Raw genomic sequence first — 25238 nt, forward strand, 5'->3', positions numbered from 1 at the left:
ACAGCAGCAGCCTGAACATCAGTATCATCATTATCATCATCATCATCATCATCATCATCGTTACGGGAGGCTTGAAAGTCGTTGATGCGTGTCATCGGCTCAGGAGTAAACGTATTACGGGGGATGGGTAAAATACACACGGTGACCGTAGTCATGTTTAACGGCGGCGCGGGGGGGGGGGGGGGGGGGGGCAAAAAGTTGGGTGAATAGCAAAAGCGTTGTGGAATGCGGGAATACAGTTGTCAAGGGAAAGACGCTTCGCATCACTGACGTTTGGGATGTACGTCACTATCTTCGTACAATTTCGTCAGAAATGAGGCAGTGAAGAAAGACAAATGATTATCCAACTAGAATATACAAATCGAAATCCACAGACGTATACTGTACACAAGTGCAGCAAATAGACGTGTGCACCGGGTATGTTGTACGCAAAACGAACACAGCTGTCTTTTGGCTACGAATTAACATAATTTATGCGGGTGCGCGCGAACCGAAGCAACATACATACCAGAAATACGAAAGGATTCCGCGTATGGTACAGTGGTACACCTCTTTCACATTCTTCTGTCGAATGGTTAACCTTTCAGTTTTTGTTCGCGGTTCACAGAGGCTTTCCCATATATATATATAGTATACCGTGTACACAACGTATCCTATTCGAGTATCGTAACACCTTGTAACAGATCTGAATATGGCCTACACTTGACGTACCTCACACTCTGATCGTCTAACGTTGATGAAAATTTCTGAGTATTTTTTCCTGGTTTCAGTGAGTGAAAATCTATTTAAAAAACCTGTGCAGTTTTTTGATCGCAGACCTGTGTCTATTGAAAGAGGATTGGATAGTTGATAGAGTCTGAAATGTATCCGCAGACGTGCACTGCTCGGTCATGAACGAAGCACAGGTCAAAGGTTCTGTAACTGGTACAATTCGTAAGAGCGAGTGTTTAGATCCATCGTTAAGGTACCTTGCCAATTGGCCGATCATTACCAAAGGTTGTACCGAAACCGAGTTTCAGATGTCCTGGGTTAAATTAATAACGTTGTTACATCAATAACGAGAGTATTGCAGATCTTTTCTAAAACGGAATCCTCTGCTTTCTGTTTCAGCTGTCCAACGGGGACGCGTTCCAGCGTCGCAACCCTCGCTCTCGGGTATCCCGGGTCAATTTACCTTGACGAACGGCGACACAGTGGCTTGCGCTGGTCTGAACGGACACTCCTACCTCTCCTCGTACATAAGCCTCCTCCTCAGGGCCGAGCCTTACCCAACGTCGAGGTACGGCCAGTGTATGCAGCCGAACAACATCATGGGTATCGATAACATCTGCGAGTTGGCGGCTCGGCTCCTCTTCTCCGCGGTCGAGTGGGCCAGGAACATCCCCTTCTTCCCCGACCTCCAGGTCACGGACCAGGTCGCCCTCCTGAGGCTAGTTTGGAGCGAGTTGTTCGTCCTGAACGCTAGCCAGTGCTCGATGCCGCTCCACGTGGCACCGCTGCTGGCGGCCGCGGGTCTCCACGCTTCCCCCATGGCAGCGGACCGGGTAGTCGCCTTCATGGACCACATACGAATATTCCAAGAGCAAGTGGAGAAGCTGAAAGCCCTCCACGTCGACTCCGCGGAGTACAGCTGTCTCAAGGCCATCGTGCTCTTCACAACAGGTAAGGTTCTGGCCAGTGGGGCACCAAAGATCGCTTTCTACTTTGCTACGCTCTACGGCAACGAGGTGGTAACCACGCTCGTTATAAACGGACCCCAAGCAAACGAATCCCCTTGGCAGTCCTTGCAGCGCGGGTTCACTTTTAATCTGCAAAATTCACTACCCTGACACCGTCCTACCGATTGTTACATTAGCGGCAGGTCTCGAATGTGCTAGTTCGTGTCGTTGTGGAGAGTGATGTGCAATTGAAAGAGCGCGAATAGGAGTCGCGGAAGTTAAACCACTTGGGCCTCAGAACCTTACTAACTCTTTGCTTTAATAAACGGGTACATCCATCATTACGAGAGCGTTCAAAATCGAAAACCGTTTCCCAACGTTTCGGGACCGAAAATGAATCAACACCCAAGGACGTGATATTCATGGTAATTCGTTCCGTGTTTGAATTGTGTCTTAATATGTTTGTGCAGCAAGCACATCGTCTAACGTTAACACGCAATGCCTACTTGAGGTTTGTCCGAGGAGTAACGCAAATCATTGCCACTCTCAAGATGTCGTTTTTACCTTGAACAAGTACAAAGGCAAGAAAAACAAAACTGTGAAACTTTCAAATATACGAGTTCCGAATTATAAAATATGTAATAAGAAGACAGTCCCTACAGTTTTTAATGTCGGTAAAAGTGTCGACTTACCGTGGAAAGTATCATTCCCATCATCGAAATGGCGAGAAGTTACGCGTTACTCTGAAAATTCAATTTAAGTAGGCAGGCATCGTGCGTATTAGCCTGAAAAATATACCCGCTGCACAGATTGGTGGAAGTAAATCTTGACCGTTAGATAAATGACTATGAAAAGTACGTCCTTGAGTGTTGATTTATATCCTTCGTCCAAATGATGTGTAATGGTTCGAATATCAAACATTTAAGATAGATGTGCCCCGGTACCCCAGTAACGAATCTTTCTCCATAACTCAGCTGATGAATGTGTTGTAGTTAAATTGATGAGAAGAAACACACAGCGTATACAAGTCCCGTCTGATGATTCTGACGAGAGATGTCAACGTAAATAATATTATACAATAAGTTGTAGTTTTGTTTCTCTTCGAAAACCACGCATAGATATAAACTTTTGTTCATGATTTAATTTGAGAAGGATTGATGGTCATTGTTATAGATATTTAAGTGATAATCACACCGCTTGGCTGAATAAACGACAAATTCAAATCAAAAATACATACTCTACATTTTCATCTTACAATTGTTAACACCCTAACCATCTGCATGCACGAACATCACGATGGCGAATAACATATTTTCCAAGAAATTCCACATATGGTGTATATGCATTCTATGCACGTTGCGGCATGAAACGTTAACGGGATCAGCATGAGTCAAGTTTAGCAAACGAGGAAAATATCGCAGATTCTGCGGTCACTGTGTCGTTATATTTTTCTGAATTAAAACTTCCATTCCGTGAACTGATTGCAAAAACTCGAAGCTACGAGTGAAAGTTGAGGCTTTCTGAAACTCATATCACTAAATTTGCGTCAAGATTCCAAAGTGATTATCGGTCTGGTGATAATTTATAGTCTTCAACTTTCTAGAAAAGAAGCTTTTGTCAAAAATTCCGAGAAGTAAAGTATCCTAGGCAAATCAAACCAGAGCGTCAATCATATACGAATCCAACAGTTCCAACCAAATCAGTATCAATTGAAAACGTCTAATTCGTTCGTTCAAACGTAACTGACACCGATCACCGATGATTACGAACTAAAACGAATGCCATGAAGCCCGAAGCTGGATTGATACCAAAAACTGATACCCTGTTTTATGGCCATAATAAGACTTCCATACGTGAACCACTGACTCGATCATCTCTATCGGACACTTCAATTTCACGAGTATTATACCGCCAGCGTACATGACAATTGAATGGAGCGAGAGATATACAATAACGCGGTTTAAATTCGCAAACGATGTTAATATGTGACGATACGTCCCGCTAATTTATCGGTACCCGAATTCGAATACTCGATGTCAATTTAAGAGGATTATCTCGGTTAACAGCGGTGGCATTGCTCGTTCGCGGACTTTTAGATCCACCAGCGAGAGAGCAGCACATAATTTGCTTAATGCGCGTACGTGTGTTTTCATGATTGCGCATATGTGTGTGTCTGTGTGTCTGTCTGCCTGTGCCGAGGTCAGGCATCTCTGAGTTATGCTTAATTAGATTGTTAATGGGGTGGTCTACCTACCTACCTACGTACCTACCTACCTACCTACCTACCAACCATACGTTGGGCAAGGCAAAGGGAATTGCATCGCATGCCACATAATCGTGGGAGTGTTTCTCATCTAGATACACACGTACCACACAACAGTCACCATAATACCCTTGCAGATGAGCGTATACACGTCTTTTATTCGAGTCTCCGTACTTCTTTACGTCTAACGGGTGACCGGAACAAAACACGCCGACGAAAAGAGAAGAAAAAAAAAAAAAAAGACTCTCTATACGGTCAGAAAATTCCCTTCTTCCGATACTGTCCTACTTTTCTTGTTGCCATCGATTCGTTCAAAAATTCAGAAAGTTACGATGTAGATAAACTGGAATAATATAACATCCGATACGGTACAAAGTATTTTTGGAACACTCTCCTTCTGAAAAACATTTTTATGAAGGGATGAAAAATTTCGGAAATTTATTTATAACGATTGAAAACCGGAATCCAAATGTGAGTGCAAAGTATCGAAGTCGACGAGTCACCGGATACATTTTCAGCCGTCGGAGAAAGCTGAACGGAGAGCTAAGCTAAGGACTGATCTGGCTAGCTAAAGATATTTTATAATGCACTATGCCCTCGTTCCACCATTTGACTCGTGCAATTAGATACCGTAATTTCAGGTACTTCGCGTCGTATATACATTCATAAATAAATCGCACATACTCATACATGCATGTAAAAACACGTAAGAAATTACGGCGATAAACGCTCTCCTCCGAGCAAGAATTAGAAAGACGGTAATACGAAATCGGGTCGAGTTCCGATTCGATAAATCTTAAACATTTGTGCATTAACGTTGCTTGACATTTCTTCGATGCAATTTGACAAATAGACTCGGTTTGTTTTGGAATGAGAACAAGTTGGGAAACTGATTTTTTTGTCAGCTAGTTAATCTCTCCGATATTTGATCACCTTAGTAAATTATGAGCCAGGTTTGAAAAAATCAACGATGCAGGATCGATGGCAATTGCTATCGTAATACGGTACGACCACGGCACTAAACCCAGCGGACTGCACATGGATAAAAATGAATTTCAACCCAAGCAACGTACAGAAACCATGAAAGTATAACAAAACTGCGAAACATCGATAAAACCGATAGTGTGGCAATTGCGCTACACTTGAAAAGTGGATTTTCGTGCTTCGTCGTAGTCTTCCTACGATTGCGAAGAAAAGTGTAAAAATTAAGACTAAGACGAACGAGCAGAACGACGAGGTGAAGAAGTCTAAAAAGTCAATCGCGTACGTAAAAACGCACACAGACAAACAGAGACGGACAGACAGACTTACGGAAGAGAGAAGAAAAAAAAACAAGGAATAAGGGTCAGAGGAAAAAGGAAGGTGGAGAGGAGACGTTGAATCTGGTGGACATTAGCATAATCCGAGGGCATCCATATACCACGGAAATAAATAGTCGAGGGTATCTGCGTCGCGTCGTTTTGCATAGGCACCACGAGGCGTATTCCGAGGTTAGGCCCTGGCCGTTACCCACCGCATCCAGCATCCAGAAGCATCAGGGACCACGACGTTGCTCGGTTCCGCGCCGTTGTGGGGTAGATGGGGCAGAAGATAGCCTCTGAATGTCGTTCGGCCCGGACACGGTTGTCATCAGAGGTAGAGGTAGAGGGAGTCCCTGCGCATTGTCTAACAGCCGGCGATCGCGCGACATCCACGAAACGCGCATTGTTCTATTCCTCCTCTATTCGTAGATGCTGGACAACGCGCCGCTGCAGCTCCAAGCGTTGCGACTAAAACCGTCCCCGCGATTCCGACACGTCAAACGACAGCCGCACCTCTCTCATCCTGATCCTCGTCTCCGACATCTCAAAACCTCACACGCATCGATCGTATCGTTCAGATTAGACGCAGCGTGGTTTGCTCCCTCATAGATCACCCCGCAGACCAGCCGCCGCGTCGTGGGATTGACGCTTCGGAACGATGGTACATAGACCGAATGCATAGGTACCCGCATGTCGATACCGGGTATCGATAATACTCGCGTGGAAAATCAAGACACCGTTCACGATGAACAGGCAAAAATTCACCACTTCGTATGTTCAGGCTGGATACCTGACGGTCGAATATTACCTCCGTTATTCGCGGAGGTCTGATCGTAGTATGGATTTGGATACGTATAAGTAATGAGACAATGGCTGATCCGAGCAATACAAGTAGATATCGTCTATCGATCAGTTCGTCAAGTTGAAAACTTACCGAAAACAATTGCAATTAGCCGGCACGTGATTTGTCAGGTCGAAACAAATGGTCGGAGGAAAGTGTTTGTAAAGAATGTCAATGCAAATCAAAGACACTCGGAAGACTTCGAACCATTCATTGGTATTGAAGAATTAGACAATTGTTAACGATCGGAACACAACCAATTTATAATTCACATAAAAATTTATACACCAAGCCCTGTTGATACCAAGTGTAAGAACCCAAACGTCCACCTGAAAGTACCAACAACGTGACACGGTCCTTCGATATCAAATCTCATGATCAGGCGTCATCTCATCTGTTCAAAAAACTTCTCAAACGTTTGACAGACACCGAGTTCAGGCAATTCTTAAGAGTACACGCATTGTAAACAGATTTCGAATAGCTTTGTAAATATCTGTCAGCTGCATCTGTCCGTTGCACATTCGCATTGACAGTGTCAAATTTTTCAGGCCCAAAAATGCGCGAACGCACCATCTGCACTTTAAAACTGACAATAAAGCGTAACAATATTCACACGTGAATACGGGGAACATATGAAAAGAAAATCAGTCTCATCCTCTCTTCGTATCTCCGAGAGAGCTAATCCAGAATCGGAATGATTGCTCCATTAGCTCGGCAGACGCCGGTGTCTACCGTAAAATATGACTTAGAGGAAGATGAAGAGGACAAAGGAACTGCGAACCACTGGTGCTTGCAGGTAACCACCATCAAGCCACGCTTGCTCTCCGAAGTGCGTACTGTCGGTATGTTTTATGAAATATTGCCACATCATTAATGTGGGTTGATCTTTTTTATTCGACTCTTATTCATCTCTTTCTCATCGCCGTCCCGTTGCACGCGTGCCCGATCTCTCTCTCTCCTTTGTCTTTTGGTTTTCGCTTGTTTTTTACTATTTTCTTTATCAACCTCTCTCTCTCTCTCTCTCTCTATCGTTTTCTTTATCCTCTCCTACACCCACCACCATCTATTTTCCTCGGCCACGATGACTAGACGTATTCGTAAGTCCGTCCTTTAACACTACGACGCACGCGGTACGCGTTTCTATTCAACAATCGTAGAGGACCGAGAGAGAGACCGACCGGCCCATAGAAGAGTCTGACGCTTCGTGCACACCCACACCTGTCAAGTTCCTTTCAGCCATCCACCGACTGTCAATAGTAATTATACGTAAATTTTATCCCGCGAATGTCACCCCCTCACCCCCCCTCGCGAAGCATAGAGTGCCTGTCTGTCGGCTCCGATATATATGGGTACCGGTGCTCAAAAGCCACATTCGCTCGCGTCCACGTGATGAACTTACACTTGAATCACTTCTCAACATACGTGTACCTCTCTGTCGAACTTTGGACAAAGTTGATTATACTGACTCGATGAACATCATGGTTGAATCGGATTAAGTTCGCGTTGAAAATTTCTAACTAACAGAAAGAAACCAACAAAACCATTAGCAAACGCAAATCGTTCGAAATTTATTACAACTTCTGGGGGTATTTGATTTAAGATCGTGGAATAAAAAACAAATAAAAAAAAAAAAAAAAAAAAAAAAAAAAAAAAAAAAAAAAAAAAAAAACCTCCCACCGTCGAAATCACGTGAAATATTATTATAAGCAAATCAGTGGTGAGGTATACGGTGTTCGAGAGTGGGTAAGGGAAAAATGGTTCTCTGAAATTCCCGACACTTTAACTGATTGGAAATTTCTTCGGAACTGACATTGAATGATGTCCTATACACCTCGATAGATCATGAATATTGTACGTACCAGTACGTAATGAAGAAACAATCACGCATAATTATTGAAGATTATATATATAAGAAAACGAATAATCGCGGGTGAATGATACAACATTGTCATTTTATACAATACTTTTGACATTACCGTGAAAAGTCTGTCAACAGCGTGTTAAAGTTAGTTAGCCAATAATCCGACGTCAACGAAATTCAAACATTCAATCAGCCGATTGCCCGTGTTACGAATAGTCAAACAATCTGTTAATCTTTATTTCTGACCGTCTCGATTCTTCGTTCATTCTCTCGTCGATCGGAAATGAGAGAGAAGAGGGATACGCGTGTAATGTATTCAGTTTTACATACAATCGTTGTCAATTGACGCATAACTGCAGTTTTATCTACCCAACCATATATCTATTTTATAAGAAAACGGCTTCCTCTCTCAACTTACCCTTTCTTGCATTGAGCCTTGCCAGGGCGGCGTACGTTTTATTATACGGCAAGGAAAACAAGCAGACACTTAAGCCGGACAGATAGATAGACGAGGAGACGTCTGGATAGCAGTCGATGCGTACCGTCGTACATATAGTTGTCCAATTAAAGGTTAACTGAGAAGTGATATTTCCCTCTGAGATTGCAGAAGGACGAGGACGATTGTTGTTCGTTTATTTTTCATCGCTTTATCGTATTTCGACTCTGGACTTGCCACGTGGTGTGCAGGTTGCTTGAGGGTTTAAGTGAATCCACCACCGAATAATAGATGCGCGTGAAGTTGGGAGCTCTGAGTCCCGTCAATCGACCGGGAAGAAACGATCAGTGATTGACAAACGCCTCGGAGGATTTCAACGCCTGAACGTAGATACCGCGTGATCGGTTGATAGACGCTGATTACTCTCCGGCGCAACGTCCGACAACGGATCGGATCAAGCAACTGGACTTGATTTGACTTTTGCGAAAACCTTCGAACCCCGCTCGATCTTCCGATGCGCTGAGAGAAATTTTTAATTTAAAATAAAATTTAATGCTCGTGCAACGATAAATTGACGTTGAAGCCCTGCTTGGCTAAAAAAAGTAGAGTAAACCTCATAAACTGATTTTGCGTTGCAATTGCCAAAAAAGGATCGACGATAGCGCAAAATGGTAACGCGTACCTCGTTTTTCGTAATTCCAACAATATTCAAACAGTTTTTTTAACCACACCCGTTTTACTCAATTTTTCTAGTTACTCTAACAAATGAAATTTTTCTCAGTGTGCCAGTGCATTGTTCACTTTCGAAGGAATGTGAGTATTAGACGAAAAGACTTGAACGTTTCGTCGTAACATCATAGAACAGCGCGAATCAGGCGAGCACCGAGACTCGTTCGTTTCTGAATCCCAGTTGCGAGATCAAGTCGTGGTTTATCAGGTTGGAACGATCGTGAATCGAGACCAGTTATCCACCACGTCATATCAACATTTATCGGTGGGTTATAAAACGTTGGCTGTAATTGTCATTGGCATTAGGTAAGGTACCAGATCACGTTCCCATTCCCATTCCCATTTCCATTCCAATTTCCATTTCCATTTCCGTTCCTGGCCTATGCCCGAGCGTAGAAAGGCCTCACCAATGCACATGCATACCATCGCCGATATACTTGGGTTGCCGGTGTGACCATACGATACACGCGGTTAGCGCAGCGATAACTTAAAGCATTCGAGAACACCGTATATAAACGCGATGGGCGATTTTTGTTTCTCCCCCTCCTCTTATTTTTTTCTTTTTTTCTTTACCACGGGCAAGAGGGCGATGTGGCGGGGGGAGGGGACAGACAACGAAACACAATGCAAATGCCGACGCCAATGTGCATCCCTACGAGGGTGGCTTCATGACACGGACTGTTATCTGTGAACCCGACTCCCGACCCCTGCCACCCTCTTCCGCCCCCTCCCACTCTCTCTCTCTCTCTCTCTCTCTTTCTCTCTTTCTCTCTTCGGCTCTTCTCGCTTTCCATTCGGCATTGTGTTGCGTTCTCGGCCAAGCCGGGTCGACCGGGTCGGCTCCCCAATTCTTGACACCGAACAACATGTCCACTATACACATACGTTCATCTAGATATCTCGTACTAAAACTTTGTTATTGTCGTATCGCGGCACAAAATTTTCCCAACCAACAAAATGAAGTGAAATTGTGGAGGTTGAAAGAGAATACCGGATGATCCTCGTACGTTGACTTTGTCACACCTCACTCCGGGATAGTGAAAAGTTGAAATCGACGAATACCGAATTCCACAAAAAATTGCATCGATTCTGACCGATCGCGAAAACAAGAGTGATAAAATAATCATACGACACGTATGCAAATAGACGGGGCAAAAAAAAAAAAAAAAAACAAACTTTGTTCCGACGATTTGCGATAAACGCTGATGAGGTAAAGGGTAGGAAATTTTCGTCATCAAAAACGAGGTCAAGGTATATCATCTAATTTCTCGCCACGGTATCTCCGTTCCTGCACTCAGAGTATGGTACGAAATAATAACGCACATATTTATACATATATATATATATACATATATATAAACATATACACACGTAAACAAGGGGGTCACAGGCAGACATTTACCTCGACATTTACCCTCGAGAAGCTAAAACATAAACGGGATTCTCCTCTCTCGGCATACCGACTAACTGCTACCACTTCCTACGTTCCGTTCCACTGCGTGACTAGCTCTTTAGAGAGAGCCAGGCGTTGAGGAAATTCAGCAACCTTCAGCAGGCCTATCTATCTGTATGCATATCCGTTATCGCCGTATCGCAGGGCAAGGGTTGCGAGGTATTAGAGTAAGCCGCGGTATTAACCCCTGAGTTTAATATAAACAGCGCCGTTTAGGGGTTGAGGTGGTGGTGGGGTGGGGGGGGGGGGGGGGGACCACGTGACGGCCGGACAATGCCAGCCTTATCGACATCCTCGGCGAGGGAGTCAAACCCCCCCCCCCCTCCCCTCCTCCACCCCCTCTCGCTCTTTTGCTTTTCGCAACCCCTTGGTGCGTATATCGTACACGAGTGTTATGTTATACGCGTAAATACCAACCGCCAAATAAACTCGCGTGTTCCGCCGTTGTTCTATCTCCGCTTTTGCTCCGTACCTTCCGTACGCACGCGAACAAGCGCCTTTTTTGCAAGGTGGAGTAAAAAACTTGAAACAAAAATAAAGAGGGGGGCGGAAAAAAAAATTACAACGTCCCTGGTTTATCTCTGCGGCTGTTGAAAAACAAAAAAAAAGAAAAAAAACCACGTTTTGGTCCGCGTCGTACTTAAATACGAGGAACGAATTTTCAAGATTATTTTTATCAACCGCGTGTAACAGTTCGTTGTGTAAAAAGTACAGAGGCAAATTGACACGGTTTAATTTTCCTTTGAAAGAAGAGTACATTTTCTTGACGTGGCAAACGTTTGAAACCAAAAATTTCGTCGAAAAAAATTTTCGCCTTCCAACAGCAATTTTCATTTCACAATCATTGTTTCAACTTGTGGTGTAAAGGATTTTCGTAAAAAATTATCAGCCGAACCGTAATCGGAAATTAATCAGCTACGCAGTATCGAGGTTTGAAACGTGTTTTTTTTTTTTTTTTTTTTTTTTTTTCTACCACAACGTGGCGATCGCAAATAAGAAATCCGGTTTACGTATAGAAGCTGAGAAAAGTCAACCCTATTCATCACACTTGAATAGGAGAGAAATTTTTCTTTTTCTTTATCTTCTTAAATATATGAAAAAACGCATTGCGCGTCATAGATAAATTTCCAAACCAGTGTGACGGTGTGCAGGTGAAGGAGTAGATAAATTGTGGACAGTGAAATTGAGAAATCAACCGGGTGGCGGGCGAGGAAGACGAGGACAAAAAAGTGGGAGAAATATAGAGAAAAAAAAAAAAAATGGAACATCAGTCACGGGCACGTGGTGGTTGTGGTTGACGAGGCATACACGAGGCGTTCTAGTCTATCTCGTAAAACGGAGGGAGAGAAGAGCGGGGGGAGTGGTGGGGGGGGGGGGGGACATGCGGTTTCATCTCGGCGATCATATGCAATCCCTCCCCCCCCCCCCTTTTCCTACACCAAAGCGCGGGTGGCTCAATTCAACCTCAACGCAAGTGATTCGGCGAACGAATTTGTGCAATGTAACGCGGTTCAGCCTTTGCGCCAGGTTTAAAATGAGCCGAAATCTCGTTAACCTACCGGCTTCGGGGCTGGAGGGGCGGAAATTTATCGAAATACGTTACAATCTCGATAACTTTCCAGACTCGGGGCTGTGAGGGGGGAAAATTATCTAAATACGATGTCACCTCGATAACATTTTGGACTCGGGGCTGCAGGGGAGGAAAATTATCGAAATACGATGTAACCTCGATAACTTTCCGGCCTTAGGGCTGTAGGGGAAGGAAACGAAATGAAACACGACGCAACCTCGATAACTTTTCGGCCTCGACACGGAAATATGGCAAAATCGTCACACCTCTACTGTACCTACTTGCGGGCAACTACACAGGCCTGACATTCTACGCAGATTGCTCTCTAGTGTTGGTGTTTTCAGCGGCGGATGGCCGTGAGGAGGATGTGGGGTGGTGGGGATGGTACAGCTGACTCATACCCCACCCAAGGCTCGACCGCGACCCAAAGTCGGTTATATCCCGTCACCCTGAATATTATTCCAAACCCTGACAGTGCAATCTGTGAATGCGTGATATTGTCTGTGACGGCACGTGGTATACCTACGAACTCCTGCGGGGCAGGCATGTACATGTACCATAAATATATATATATACAGTGGGTATATTTTATATAATACATGTAAAAATACTCAGGATCCGGGTGTCGGGGCTACCATGTTTCTATATGCGCAGCTATGGATTATTGTATGTACATACGTATTCGCAAGCACGTCTACGAAAAAGATTTCTTGGAAAGGAGATCGACTCTTACCTTAAACTTCACACGATCTGGTTTTCCAAGCATTCTGGACTCGGGTATCGTGGATCCGCCTGATACCTGAAACGTATAATCAGTAATTTATGTAATTGGGCTAGAGAAAAACACACATACACACTGGGAATGACGGAGTATTACAAAATTTCAGTGACCCAGGATACGTACAACAGAGGAAGACATAGATGTTGATGCGAGAGATACCTGGGTATTAATTTTGCTCGAGGATTCGGAATTAAGGTTAAAATTGAGGGTTCATTTGTTCGAGTAAGTCGGTTGGTTGATTATACCTTTGAAATGTGATTGCTGCGAGATCTTACAAAGTCATTGAAAACGATCCGAAATTTCTTTCGGTAATTCAGAGTGATCAAAAAATTGTTAGAAATTAATCTTTGCTAATACAAATTTCTGATCGCTTCACTTCCGGGCGAATGAGAGCGGAGTTTGAATTAACCATTGTAAAAAGAAACTATCGTGTGAAACGACTCAAGAGACTTTCTCTACCGTAAATCAAATGTACCTTGGATCCTCGACGTCGACGATTCAAAATTTGACGAATCAGTCAAGCCCAAATTTCGATAGCCTATTAGATATTTATACCGTAATATCAAAATTTTTCGTCATAAATTGAGACTAATTGTAAGAAGAATGCATTCGTACCTTAAGGTCCTCCCATCGTCTTCGTTATTTTCAAAAAATTGCAATATTCGTAAATTTTCTACACATCGAACGGATCAAAACATTCGGAATAGATTTCACAGTAAAAATCTCAAACCAAAGTTCTTATCCCAGAAAATCGCTCGACGGATAGTTTTCGAACTTACAAATCGAATCGCCAATCGAGACCGTATATCAAATACTCGATCCTCCCCAACGATCACCACGTGTACGCTCGGTAATCCATCGTCGCTTAAAAACCGACTACAATTCAAAAACCATCGATGTTTCGAAATTCCTGCAAATCAAAAAATCAGTCTCAAATTATCGCGAAAAAAATCTAGCGCACCTGAAACGACGAAGTTGAAAATAAAAAAAAAAAAAAAATACCGAAACATAACCTTCCTTATCCCCCGTCCGTATCACATCCCTCGATAATCCCTCTATAATTAAACACACGTCAACCCAATTGGCACGCGATTAAACAAAGTAAACATATATATATATACACATATACATATATATATACATTATATGTATTCTGACAAAGCCGGAATGTGCATTGCCGAAATATATACACATATATACATCGTAGAGACGCTTAAAGGTATCCTCTCCGTCCAAGAACTCGGGACACGAAAAGTGGCGGGGGGGGGGGGGGGGGGGGGGGGGGGGGGGGAGCAAAATGCCAAGTGGAAGGGATGCAAAAGAGCCCGGAGCGCGCGCTACTCTCTTAGGGACATATATATATATATACATATATTCTCTATTGCCTAGATTTACCGCGGTGGCGGTAGCTGCGGCAACGTCAACGGCAACAGGAAAAGTAACGGCAGCGTCGGTCCTACGAGCCTACGAAGGTGGGGGGGGGGGATGGAGGGAGATCGCGAGAGAGGAGAGACAGATTTTATTTACGGGCCGCAAGCGTGTTTTACGGCCCCGTTTGACGGGGGCAAGCTAAATAACAGCCATACCTCCTCCCCCTCCTCCCCCCCCCCACCCCCTCGCCCCGCCATCCTCAGCTCTGCCTCCGCGACACCCCCTGTAAAAATAGCACCTCTATCGGAATTCTAGCAATTGTTGCAGCAGCAGCAGCAGCAGCAGCAGCAACTCGAGACAAAGAGAGAGAGAGAGAGAGAGAGACAGACAGACAGACAGACAGACAGACACACGCTCTTCACCGTTCTCTTCTTCTCTTGCGTCTCTCGCGTCGTCGCGCGGCTTGGCTCGTGCCAATATACCCTCCGGGCGTTTCTAGTCGACTGGGCACCACGTGCGTAGCTGGGCTGCCTCCTCTTCGTCGATCCCGACTCGGCGCCTCCGTTTCAAAACGGGCGGGGGGGGGGCCTTGTAGGTTATCCTCTTCGTACCGCGTCGGAAAAGATACTTTTTATTGTGGATTATGAACGGTGAAGGAGAGAATTTTGTGTCCATGGGTTGTAGACGGTCGAATTTTGTGATTTTTTTTATCTTTTCACGTGTTAAATGATGAAGTGGAGAAACAGTTTTATTGGATAAGGTTTGCTCTCGTTGAAACCGGAACGATATTTCGAATTTTCGGAAAAATTTCATACTTTCGCAAACATTTGTTGCAAGTAACAATTAGACAAACTTTATTTTCGCGTTTGAATCACTTTTTTTTGAAGGAGAAAATGAAAAGAAAAAAAAATAAATAAAACCTGAAGTTTGTTTAAATGTTATTTCCGGTAAATATTTGAGAAAATAGGTAATTTTTCGAAAAATATCGTTCTGGGTTCAACGAAAGCAAACCTTATCTGATAATACTATTTTTTTCTTTTATGAATTACGTGGAAGAAATTAACATTTGACATCTAGAACCCGGACACAAAATTCGCGTTGACCGGTGATTATTTACCAATGTAAGGAAAGAAAGAAGTAAACTTTATAAGTAATAAATGAAGATTTTGGTTATTATTCGATGTACGGAATCAAAATTTATTTATCTAAAATATAAACTAGGGAAAAATGTTTTTTTTTTTTTTTTTTACCTGCGTTATTCACGTTGACATTGCAAGTGTGAAAAACCGGTGTCTTTTTATTCAACTTTCGAACTGATCAACCGATCGAAATAACCCCATTTTTCTTTCCAACAAGCGATAATTAGATTTTTCGAAAAATCGGACATCAAACCTAGTATAATCCTAGTTTTATAAGATATTGAAGAAAAGGTTAAAATAAATAAATGATCAATCGTACATTCAATCTATATAATGTCAAAACTAGTTCTAAACCGACTATTTTCTCCGATTACTTCATTACACTTTCAATATCCAAAGATAGTGGAGAAGATCTATGTATTTTAGATTAATAATTTCACAAATTGTGTTCGTTATTCGTGACTGAACCGTATCGATTCTCTCTTTTTTTTTTCTCAATTTTTCATTTTAAATATAACCCGACGAAGGAACATAGATGTGAGATTCTTCAAAGTTTTTTATGTCGTAAAGTTGTTTTTCTTTTTTTTTTTTTCTTTTTCAAACGTTTTTACTTTTCGTGATATGTTTGTCTTTTATGCTTCAGTTTTAAACGAAGGCTTGCGCGGTGGATAATATAATAAGAGACGAATAGAAACGGTAGAAATGTATAGGGCGGATATCAATTAGCCTAGTTTATATACCAAGAGCGAGGCAAGTCGAGAGGCTTATAGTTTTGGTCTCGTCTTTCAAAGAAGCTTTTATTCCGTCACACGCCGAGCTTACCGGACTGCAAGCCTTAAATCTTATGTCATATAATGAAAAACGGCGAGGTCTTATTTCTATTTCCGGATGGCGCTTCAAACTTTTTTTTCGTTCTCTCTCTCTCTCTCTCTCTCTCTCTCGCACTTGCATCCCTGAGAGTCAGTGGACTTCCCTTTTTCCTTCTTTTCAAAATTAGGATGAGAAATAACCGTGTCGCAACATGTTAAAGGTTTTAACTTTTCGTCACGTTGTACATTCACTTTCTTTCGACGTTCGGTCAAATGTTTACTTTCTTGAATGAGTCTAGAATTCTTGATGAAAAATTTGTTTTTTAACGATCTATGTCGAGATGCGTGAAACTTCGCCTCTTCCTTGTTGTAACGTTTCTCTTTTTCGAGTTTTCTCAGACAAACGCGTGTACCAAAGTATAATGGTACTACATTTTCCGATCCGATATACCGCCAACGATTTTCTTCTTTTTTTTTTCATCATCGATGCTGCGTGAAAATTCCGTCGAAACAAAGAACCGCGCGGTAAATGATGAAGAAGAAAAAAAAAAAAAATCCCAAAAAAAGTTAGCAAACAAGGAAAAACGAAAGATGGGAAAAAAAATTCAAGGTTAGTGTAAAAAATCGCGTGCGTCGAATACCCCTTGTACGTATTTTTGCCATTCAAACACCGAGTTGCAAAAGAAACTGGTAGCAGAGTAGCGGAGAGCTAATGGGCTATCAATTTATCACGACAACTGAAACGTTTTTCAAGTGACAGGGAGAGACGCGCAGTTTCTCTCAGGGTGTACATAAAGAGAGGATCTGAAAAAGAGTAGCCAAACGCGCGAAGAGTTGAATCGCGGGAGGAGGAAGAAAAAAAAAATTAAATAAAGTAAAAAATAAAAAATAAAAACAAAAAAAAACTGCAAGAACGGGGCAAAGTTTTTTTTTTTTTTTTTAAATAAAAAATCGCAGATCGCAATCGTCAACGGTAGACAAATGCAGTTGGTGTCGTCGTTGAAAGGAGTGCTAAGAGCGAGAAAGCCGGCACGGATATCGTTACAAGTAAATAAAGACATAAATCGAAAAGGCGGTCGTAAATCTAACACGCGTTTGTTCCTCATTTAAAACATCCCGAAACTCCAGCGACATCAGGACCGCCTGATGATATTCACCGACTTTTGTTTTTTTTTTTTTTTTTATTTATTTTTTAACCAAGCGTGGAATATCTTCTTCTACTTTTACTTTTTTTTTTTTTTTTTTCTTCCTCATCCACCAACCGCAGCGCTATTAACCCCCTTCTAAATTCCAGCCGTACTAAATTCCCCGCCATTAATCAACGGACACGTGTAATCGGTAACCGAAAAGCTCGGCTAATTTCAATACACGCAAACCCCAGCAAAGCCACGTGATCGCAAATTCTTCTTCCAACGAAATTCCCGTCAATTCCTCGTTTACACGTACACCGAGAAAAATGTCATTTCTTACGGTAACTAGAAAAACTGAGCGATATGAAAATAATTAAATACCGAGCGGTGACCGGAACTAGAAAATTTTTCTCAGTGTACGAATAATAATAATTACAAATTAAGACAAAAAAAAAAAAAAAAAGAAAAGAAAAGAAAATAGGAAGAAAAAAAAAAAATAAAAATTTTCAAACGAAAGAGAGAAGAAAGAAAAGCAAAGCTTAATCCCGTGCGGGATGCGGCAGCAGGTTGGTGCAGTTGTGGGAAATAGCTCCGATACAGAAGAGGGAACAACGCGGCTGCAGCAGCAGCAGCAGCAGCAGCAGGGTTTAATTAATCTGATTTACATCGAGCGATCCGAACTACTACGCAGGGTGACAGAAGAGCCGGGCTTCGCATACCTACAAGAGCAACACGACGAAACTGTGTAGCGTATAACGTAACTTCCTAATAGGGCTCTCATTAGGGCTAACTGCTCTTCCGAAATGTTGGTTTACTCGACGTCCACACATCGGAACCTGCACGAGCGGACAATTTCACTGAAACATCGAAAGACGCACGTACATGCTTTTATCGTCACGCGTGTAAACCGATTCGTGAAATTTTCAATCCGTGCGTAAAACCGCAAAACAATGCGAATCAAACTTGTAACAGTTTGTCCGTTTTTTAACCCTGCGTTGATCGTCTGACTTTTCGGTTTCTCGGTATGTCCAGAGTTTAACAACTTTAAAAAAATTTTCCATTTAATCAACGAGTGAAAATTTTGTAGTTCGAACTACCGGATCATCGAGTAGAAATGTTATAACGATACCCTGAATTTTTTTAAAAAATTTTTGACACTCCTAAGCGTGTTAAAAAATTATGAAAAACGATATCGGCGCAGGGTTAAAGCGACATGTTGTTCAACGAGAGCGTAAAAGTGTAGATTCTGACCCGGTGCGAATTAGGATATCATACGAACTCGAATTTTCATTTCCAAAGATTTGCACGCGATATTTTTCACGATAAATGTCACAAAGTTAGGCGATTTTTACCGACTGCTGAAAATGACCGAAAGACGCTATATTTCTCAATGAATGGACGTGTTCGTTTGGAAATAGCGAACCATTTCTCCATCGGTAGTGAAATATTTTTCCACTACCGTAAGTGGGAAAAAAACTGTTTTTTCCCCGCAAGTGGAGAAATTTTTTTCCGATTTTTCTAAACTTATTAATTTATTTGCAATATTTGAAGTCTTGAAGGATAAAAATCTCCTGAGAAAGATCCGGTGTTGCGTACGAAAATATTTGACTATATATATATATATTTGTAACTATATATATATATATATATAACAAATAATGTTTTAGTAAATTTGACGGCGTTTTTTTTTTCGTGTAGACATTCTTGTGGATTTGTTGAAAATCGATCAGATCCATTTTTAACGGAAAAAAAAAATTTACAAAAAAATCTAAGGAAGAGTCAGTTCACAATGGACCGTTGCTCAAATATTTTCGTACGCAACACCGGATCTTTCTCAGGAGATTTTTATCCTTCAAGACTTCAAATATTGCAAATAAATTAATAAGTTTAGAAAAATCGGGAAAAAATTTATATATATATATATATATATATATATATATATATATATTGTAACGTTTTATGACGTTGCAAAAATTAAAAAGGATTCGTGAGCTTATTTAATGAGACAAATTAAAGGCGCAAATAAAATGTCGTGAAAAAGCTTTAATAGCAGAGAACGTGTTCCTAGTTTAAAGTCTGAAACGAGACTGTTTTTACAATAATGTTGGTTGACGCAGCAACCTTATTCTTTTTAAAGACATAAGAGGTTTGTAAACTTCTTTTATCTATGATGACTACTAGATTATTAAAAGGGGGTAAGACGGGTGATTTCACCCTTTGTAACAATATATATATATATATATATTTAAAGAAAAAAAAAAAAATATGTGACTTTCATTGAAGACTGAAATTTTTATTCCAACCTCGTTTTTCTTAGTCAAAAGACATGACTTTAATACAAACAAAAAAAAAAAAATTTCTCAATCAGATCGTTCACCATATCAAGTCCATATCAGAGTCGAAAAATTCTTTTGCCGTGTTCAGATTAAGTATACAGAAGTTTACGTGCCAAATTCTGCGCCAGAAATTTCCTATAAATCCCAAAAAAAAACGACGAATTTTTTTTTTTTTCGCCCTCATTTAGCAGTATCTTCATTTCACATTGAAACCATAACCCGTTTTCCGGAAAATGTTCGCTCGTCCAAGTACCTGTTTCATATTCGATCCAAATTTGAAATAAAAATAAAAAAAATAAATAAATAAGAAAAAGAAAAAACAACTTCGTCCGACAGAAAAAAAAAGGTGAAATTATTTCTTCATTACGATCGCGACATCGGGGTTGAGAATTTGTCGCCCTACGCCAATGCAGGGACGTACAACGAGTGTATATAGGAGTTTTAACGGTGAAGTGTCAGGCCGCTGATAAGCCCAAGGCATTAATTTCACGCGGCAGTCCCCCATCCCTGTCCTCGTCACCCTCGTGCAGCGGTGGCCGAGGCCTAATACAATTATGTTATAACCCCTTGCCAACTCTGCAACCCCCGAAATATCCCGTGCAGAAATGGGGTTGCCTCGAAGTCAACGACGTTTATCCCAATTTTGTATTTTACCTACACCTTACGTGTTTCGGGCAAAAGTCAAAAGTCGTACAATGTCGTATGAATTATCATCGAGTACTGCCGAAAATTTCATATAAACGACACTGAGAAAAATTTCTAGTTCCGGTTACCGCTCGGTCCTCAACTATTTCCATTTTTTTACCACAATCGAAAAATATTGTTCTAGGTAGAAAATTTAAATTAGTTTTCTAGCCGTTACCGGAAACTCTGTCATTCGTTACTATTTTTTCTCATTACGTTCACTGTTGCTAGATTTTCTTGCAACCGTTGCGAAAATTTAATACCAGTGTAACGACAAATTGACGTTAAAGCCTTGTTTAACTAAAAAAGTAGAGTAAACCTCGGAAACTGATTTTGCCTTGCAATTATCAAAAAAGGATCGACGATAATGCAAAATGGTTACGCGTCCCTCGTTTTTCGTAATTCCAACAATGTTGAAACAGTTTTTTTTAACGATACCTGTTTTAATCAATTTTTCTAGTTACCGTAACAAATGAAATTTTTCTCAGTGGACGAAAGTTCAAACACCTGCAAAGGTAGAGTAAAAAGGGTAAAATTATTGTTCAAAGTGTGTTTTTCCACAAGTAGCCACTGAAAATTGCAGATCTTTCGATTTCACTTTTTCAACCATCGTTTACATTAATGCGTGCACAAAATGGTAAATTAAGAAGCTATATTCGCTCATTTTTGGTCGCGATACCAATAAAACGACTCGAGTGTTTTCAACAATAAAAAAAAAAAACTTTTACATTTCAAACGGTCGTATTATTTTCTCTCAAAGGTGCTGCTGAAATGTAAATTTTTCGAATTGTTCCACCCTCTTTATTCGACCTTGCCAAGTTGAATGAAAATCGTGAGTCATGAAACTGGCGCTTCGTCATTTTGCGACAAATAAGTAAGCGCGAACAAATATCAGACTAAGAACAATGAATGTATAATAGTTAAAAATAAAATGTCTCTATATATACCTATATCGGTGTAAATTGTAGGCGAAACGTACGTACGTCTTTTTTTCTCGCGAAGACGGTAAAATATTCAGGTGAAAATTTTTACCCTCGGGCATAAAAAAGTAAGAAAAAAAAAACCAAAAAAAAAAAAAAGACACGAAAGTTGAAAAAAAAAAGAGGAACGTGCAAGCTGCATCGGAATTGTTCGATAAATCTTCGGGAAGCGGATAAACGTAGATATCGCGACGTTCGAACGGCGTTGTAACGCGATCAGGTTAGTCGATGATCATATGCGACTTGATAAATTGTGCAAACTGTTCGTTAGCTGATTGTGCGCCGTGACGTGACGTGCAGAACACGTTCCACCGTAGGCGATACACGCATACAGATTCCTCGCGTATCTGAGGTTTCGGTGATTCGGGGTGCTGCCCAATGAATGCCCCTCATTTCCATACTTCAACCGTTCGCGGTCAGCGAGAGCGGCTAACCAGATTATTTAACCCCTTTCTCCCGGCCGTCTAATGCCGAAAAATTGAGGGCAGACACCCCGTGTTCTCACCTCGGCGAATACGTGTCAAGCACGATCCCCCAAAATCCGATCCACGTTTCAACGTGAATTGAGAAATTTAATGAAGAATTTTCATGTTCCGTCACAGGGGTTAAACGCGCCATTTTCAAATTCGTTTTCTACGTCATTCGGTAAGATGAATGCAAAATCCCTGATAACAACATTCCGAGGTAAAGCGTGAAAAATCTTTCAAATTCTTAAGCCATTGTGCAAACTGATTTTTCGAAAATTCTAACTCTCTTGATGAAAGCATTTTTCAAGTATAAACTCGCATCACTTTTTACTGTATAAAATTGATTCACACTAGCGACAGAGATATTCTTTATTATTAATCGTTGATACAATCTACCGAATATTTTCCTTTTCCTCGGTAAATAAACAAGTTCTTAGCTAAATTTTTCCTGCAAAAATTCCAGTATTTTATTTGCAAGTAAATCAATAATTCCCAACAGATTTTCAATCAAACCTAAAATAGCTTTCCGATTCTTTGATGAGCTTGATAAATTACCGCAGTTCAAGCTTCCAAGCCGATCAAAGTGTCCTTAGATTTCCATAAAAAGTCGAAATTCCTTAAAACTACAAGTTAGTTTTCAACCCTGCGCAAAGAAATCCCTGATCGGGAAAAAAAAAAGAAAATAAAAAAATCAACCAAACCTCTAGATCAGCACCAGCAAACGATCCTGCGCACCGACATTGTAGTTTTCATCGCACGTGAGGTAAATCGTTACAAATCATTGAAGCTGCGGAGCTACGCGTGCGTATACACTATAAAGCGTGTGAATGACAGCGGTTCGTTATGCGAGGCACGCGCCGAGTCGAGACACGCGTAGTCGTTGATCGAGCATGTGCCGTGCAGCAACAGCAACAGCAACAGCAACAGCAACAGCAGCAGGAGCAAGCGTGCCCGCTTTACTCTCGAGTTAATCTTCAACTCGGTTGAACCACTCGCGTCAATATGCTCGCAGCCTCGTTACGAGAGGCGACATTTATTCGACTCGTGTTCGTCGCGTTCATCCTCCTCCTCGTCTTCGTGTTATCCAGGTTTCCTTCTCCTTTCCCCGTTATTACGATAGTCGATCTCGGGGACTGCGTTTTATCGAAAGACTTTTCATTGAAATGGATAAATCATGCTACGTATCGGTGTAAGATATGTCCTGTCAAAATTAGCCGGTGTGGTGGACTTGTACGGATAGAACAATTTTTAGCGTCACGTGAACGCCGATAATGTTGAATTGACGGCAAATCATGGTTGTGTATAAGTTCACGACAGAATATTTTTTACGGTGTATTACAAGGAAAAATTGTGCGATTGATAGAAGACTTTGGATGACGTTGTAACAAACAGAGAGACTTGAATTAAGTGTATCAGTTATTCACCCTGTTCCAATTATTGACCTCTTTGGTTGTAGCTGTTTGATTCTTACAGTTAGTTCCAAATTGACGAAAAAATCAATGCCTAGCGTCTGACTCTCTACACTGAGAGAAATGTTTAATTTGTGTTGTCAATTTATAAGTTTGTAAAATAAATGGGTCAATAATTGGCAAATTTACCTTACGCGTAAGTGGGTAGATATCGGGAATTCTTGGACGGCTTGTAAGAGGAATATGGGTAATGGTACTGAAGGAATAACGGCCGAGTCGATACCTATATTATACAGACATAGATCAGAAGCGAGGGGAATCGTTCGATGCATGTCTTGCCGAAGGATGAGAGGGCTGGAAAGCCGCCAGGCTCTGGAACCCGGCAAGTGGGTAATTATTAATCGTTATTTTCGCCAATCACGGCCGTTTATCTCGAGGCACGCAATGCCAATTATCTATCCCCCAGCGATTGGCAAACCCGCGCGAAGAGAGCGAACTTAAAACTCGGATTCCCCCGTATATGTATAACTTGCGATGCTTCGTCGTCGGTACGAATCGAAATCCTCCGCATACCGTTTGCATGAGAAATTATAACAGTCTTCGAATCGTTCTTGGATAACAATTAGGTATCACTAATTGCAACGAAAATTTTTTCCGCGCCATGCGAGGTGACCTCGAAGCGATTTCAAGTCACACGAAACCGCATCGATTCACTTCGAGTTATAATTCGAGTGATTTGATTCCGTCTGGATCACTCAAAGTCGTTTTGATTAATTATGCGAAGTCGTAGAAATTCCTCAAGTTATAAAATTCTTGCACGAAGACTCGATCCCAGAATTGAAATAAAAATTCTTTGACATTCTGTAGCGATTGTGCGATGAGAATTCGACGATTAAGGTGCAAATTAGTGAAGAGAAAATGAGTTTGGTAGCCCGAGTCGAAAGTTTGTCGAAATTTGTAACTTCTCATAATTTTTATCTTCCATTGTTTCGACGTTATAACTCAATAGGCCGTGTTTGAGAAAGCAGGGGGACCATAACTTCTCACTTACACCGTGGAACCGGATCCCCAACGAGAACGACGACAAGCGGCGAAGCTGGTGATTGAAATTCACCCTTTCGCCGAACGGGGATTTTCGCCCAAGAATCGTAGCGCGCGAATTGTTTGTCTGAAACAAAGTTATAACTGAGAGTAAAAACTCGGCGGTATGCCGCGAGACGGAGTGGTTTTAACCGCGTAGTCCGAATCACATTATGCGGAAGAATTAGCAAAATCGGCCGGCAGTTCCAACGAGTGAAATTGAACTTTGAGTGAGTCTGATAGGGGGAAAGTCGTCGAGGAAAAGAGAAAACGGTGGCAGCATGAGGATTTGAAAAGTGGACAGATATCGCGAGGATTGTCATGTGACGAGATGACGGAATACTCGCAACGGTTTTTCCTTCTCCGTTATTGAATTTCAGAGACGTCGAATGAATGGTATAAATTTTTAAGCTGTACGTGTATAACAGTCTTGCGAAATATTCAATGGCGATCTGCCGCAACGCGGCGAAATGACGTCGCGAAATGTATATAATGCATATACGTGTATATATATGTGTATACATACACATATACATACGTATTGTATTATATATATAGGCAGGGTAAAAGCCGTGACAAAAGTAACAAAAGTAGGTATACATTCGGGGCGAGACGACGATCGGAGTAGCTTGAATAAATATCAATCATAAAAACGACGGTGAAAAATATTATTTTCATATTCGGAGGTATTTCTCTTATATACGGTCGACCGGACCGCCACCTGGACTCGACTATAATACCCGTAATCCAATAACACCGGCGTGTCCGCCCCGTGCAAGATCACGTAACGCCACAATGAGCGCACTTTAGAAACTCGCAAACTCCACCGTCGTCCGACCCTCCTGGACGCCAACGGTACCTGGACATCCGTCAAAAGCTGGTAAAAGACCGTCCGTTGATCGATCGCCAAAAACCATGAGCCCGATCGGCGATCGTAAAC

General features: G+C 41.6%; 1 protein-coding gene and 1 long non-coding RNA gene across 7 annotated transcripts in view; one reads left to right on the forward strand and one right to left on the reverse strand.

Moving 5' to 3' along the window:
• Positions 1-25238, reverse strand: part of LOC124183633 — a 184667-nt gene that overhangs the window by 114149 nt on the left and 45280 nt on the right. For all 4 annotated transcript variants that reach the window (XR_006871020.1, XR_006871019.1, XR_006871018.1 and 1 more), the window contains one exon: positions 12846-12911. This is a non-coding gene — a long non-coding RNA (uncharacterized LOC124183633). The remainder of the gene's footprint in view (positions 1-12845; positions 12912-25238) is intronic.
• The window catches only part of LOC124183632 (steroid receptor seven-up, isoforms B/C), a 97711-nt gene that overhangs the window by 45138 nt on the left and 27335 nt on the right, over positions 1-25238 (forward strand). For all 3 annotated transcript variants that reach the window (XM_046572350.1, XM_046572351.1, XM_046572352.1), the window contains exon 3: positions 1111-1662. In XM_046572350.1, coding sequence (XP_046428306.1) covers positions 1111-1662 — 552 coding nt within the window. The remainder of the gene's footprint in view (positions 1-1110; positions 1663-25238) is intronic.

This window comes from Neodiprion fabricii, chromosome 5, assembly GCF_021155785.1.
Source record: "Neodiprion fabricii isolate iyNeoFabr1 chromosome 5, iyNeoFabr1.1, whole genome shotgun sequence".
Lineage (NCBI taxonomy): Eukaryota > Metazoa > Arthropoda > Insecta > Hymenoptera > Diprionidae > Neodiprion > Neodiprion fabricii.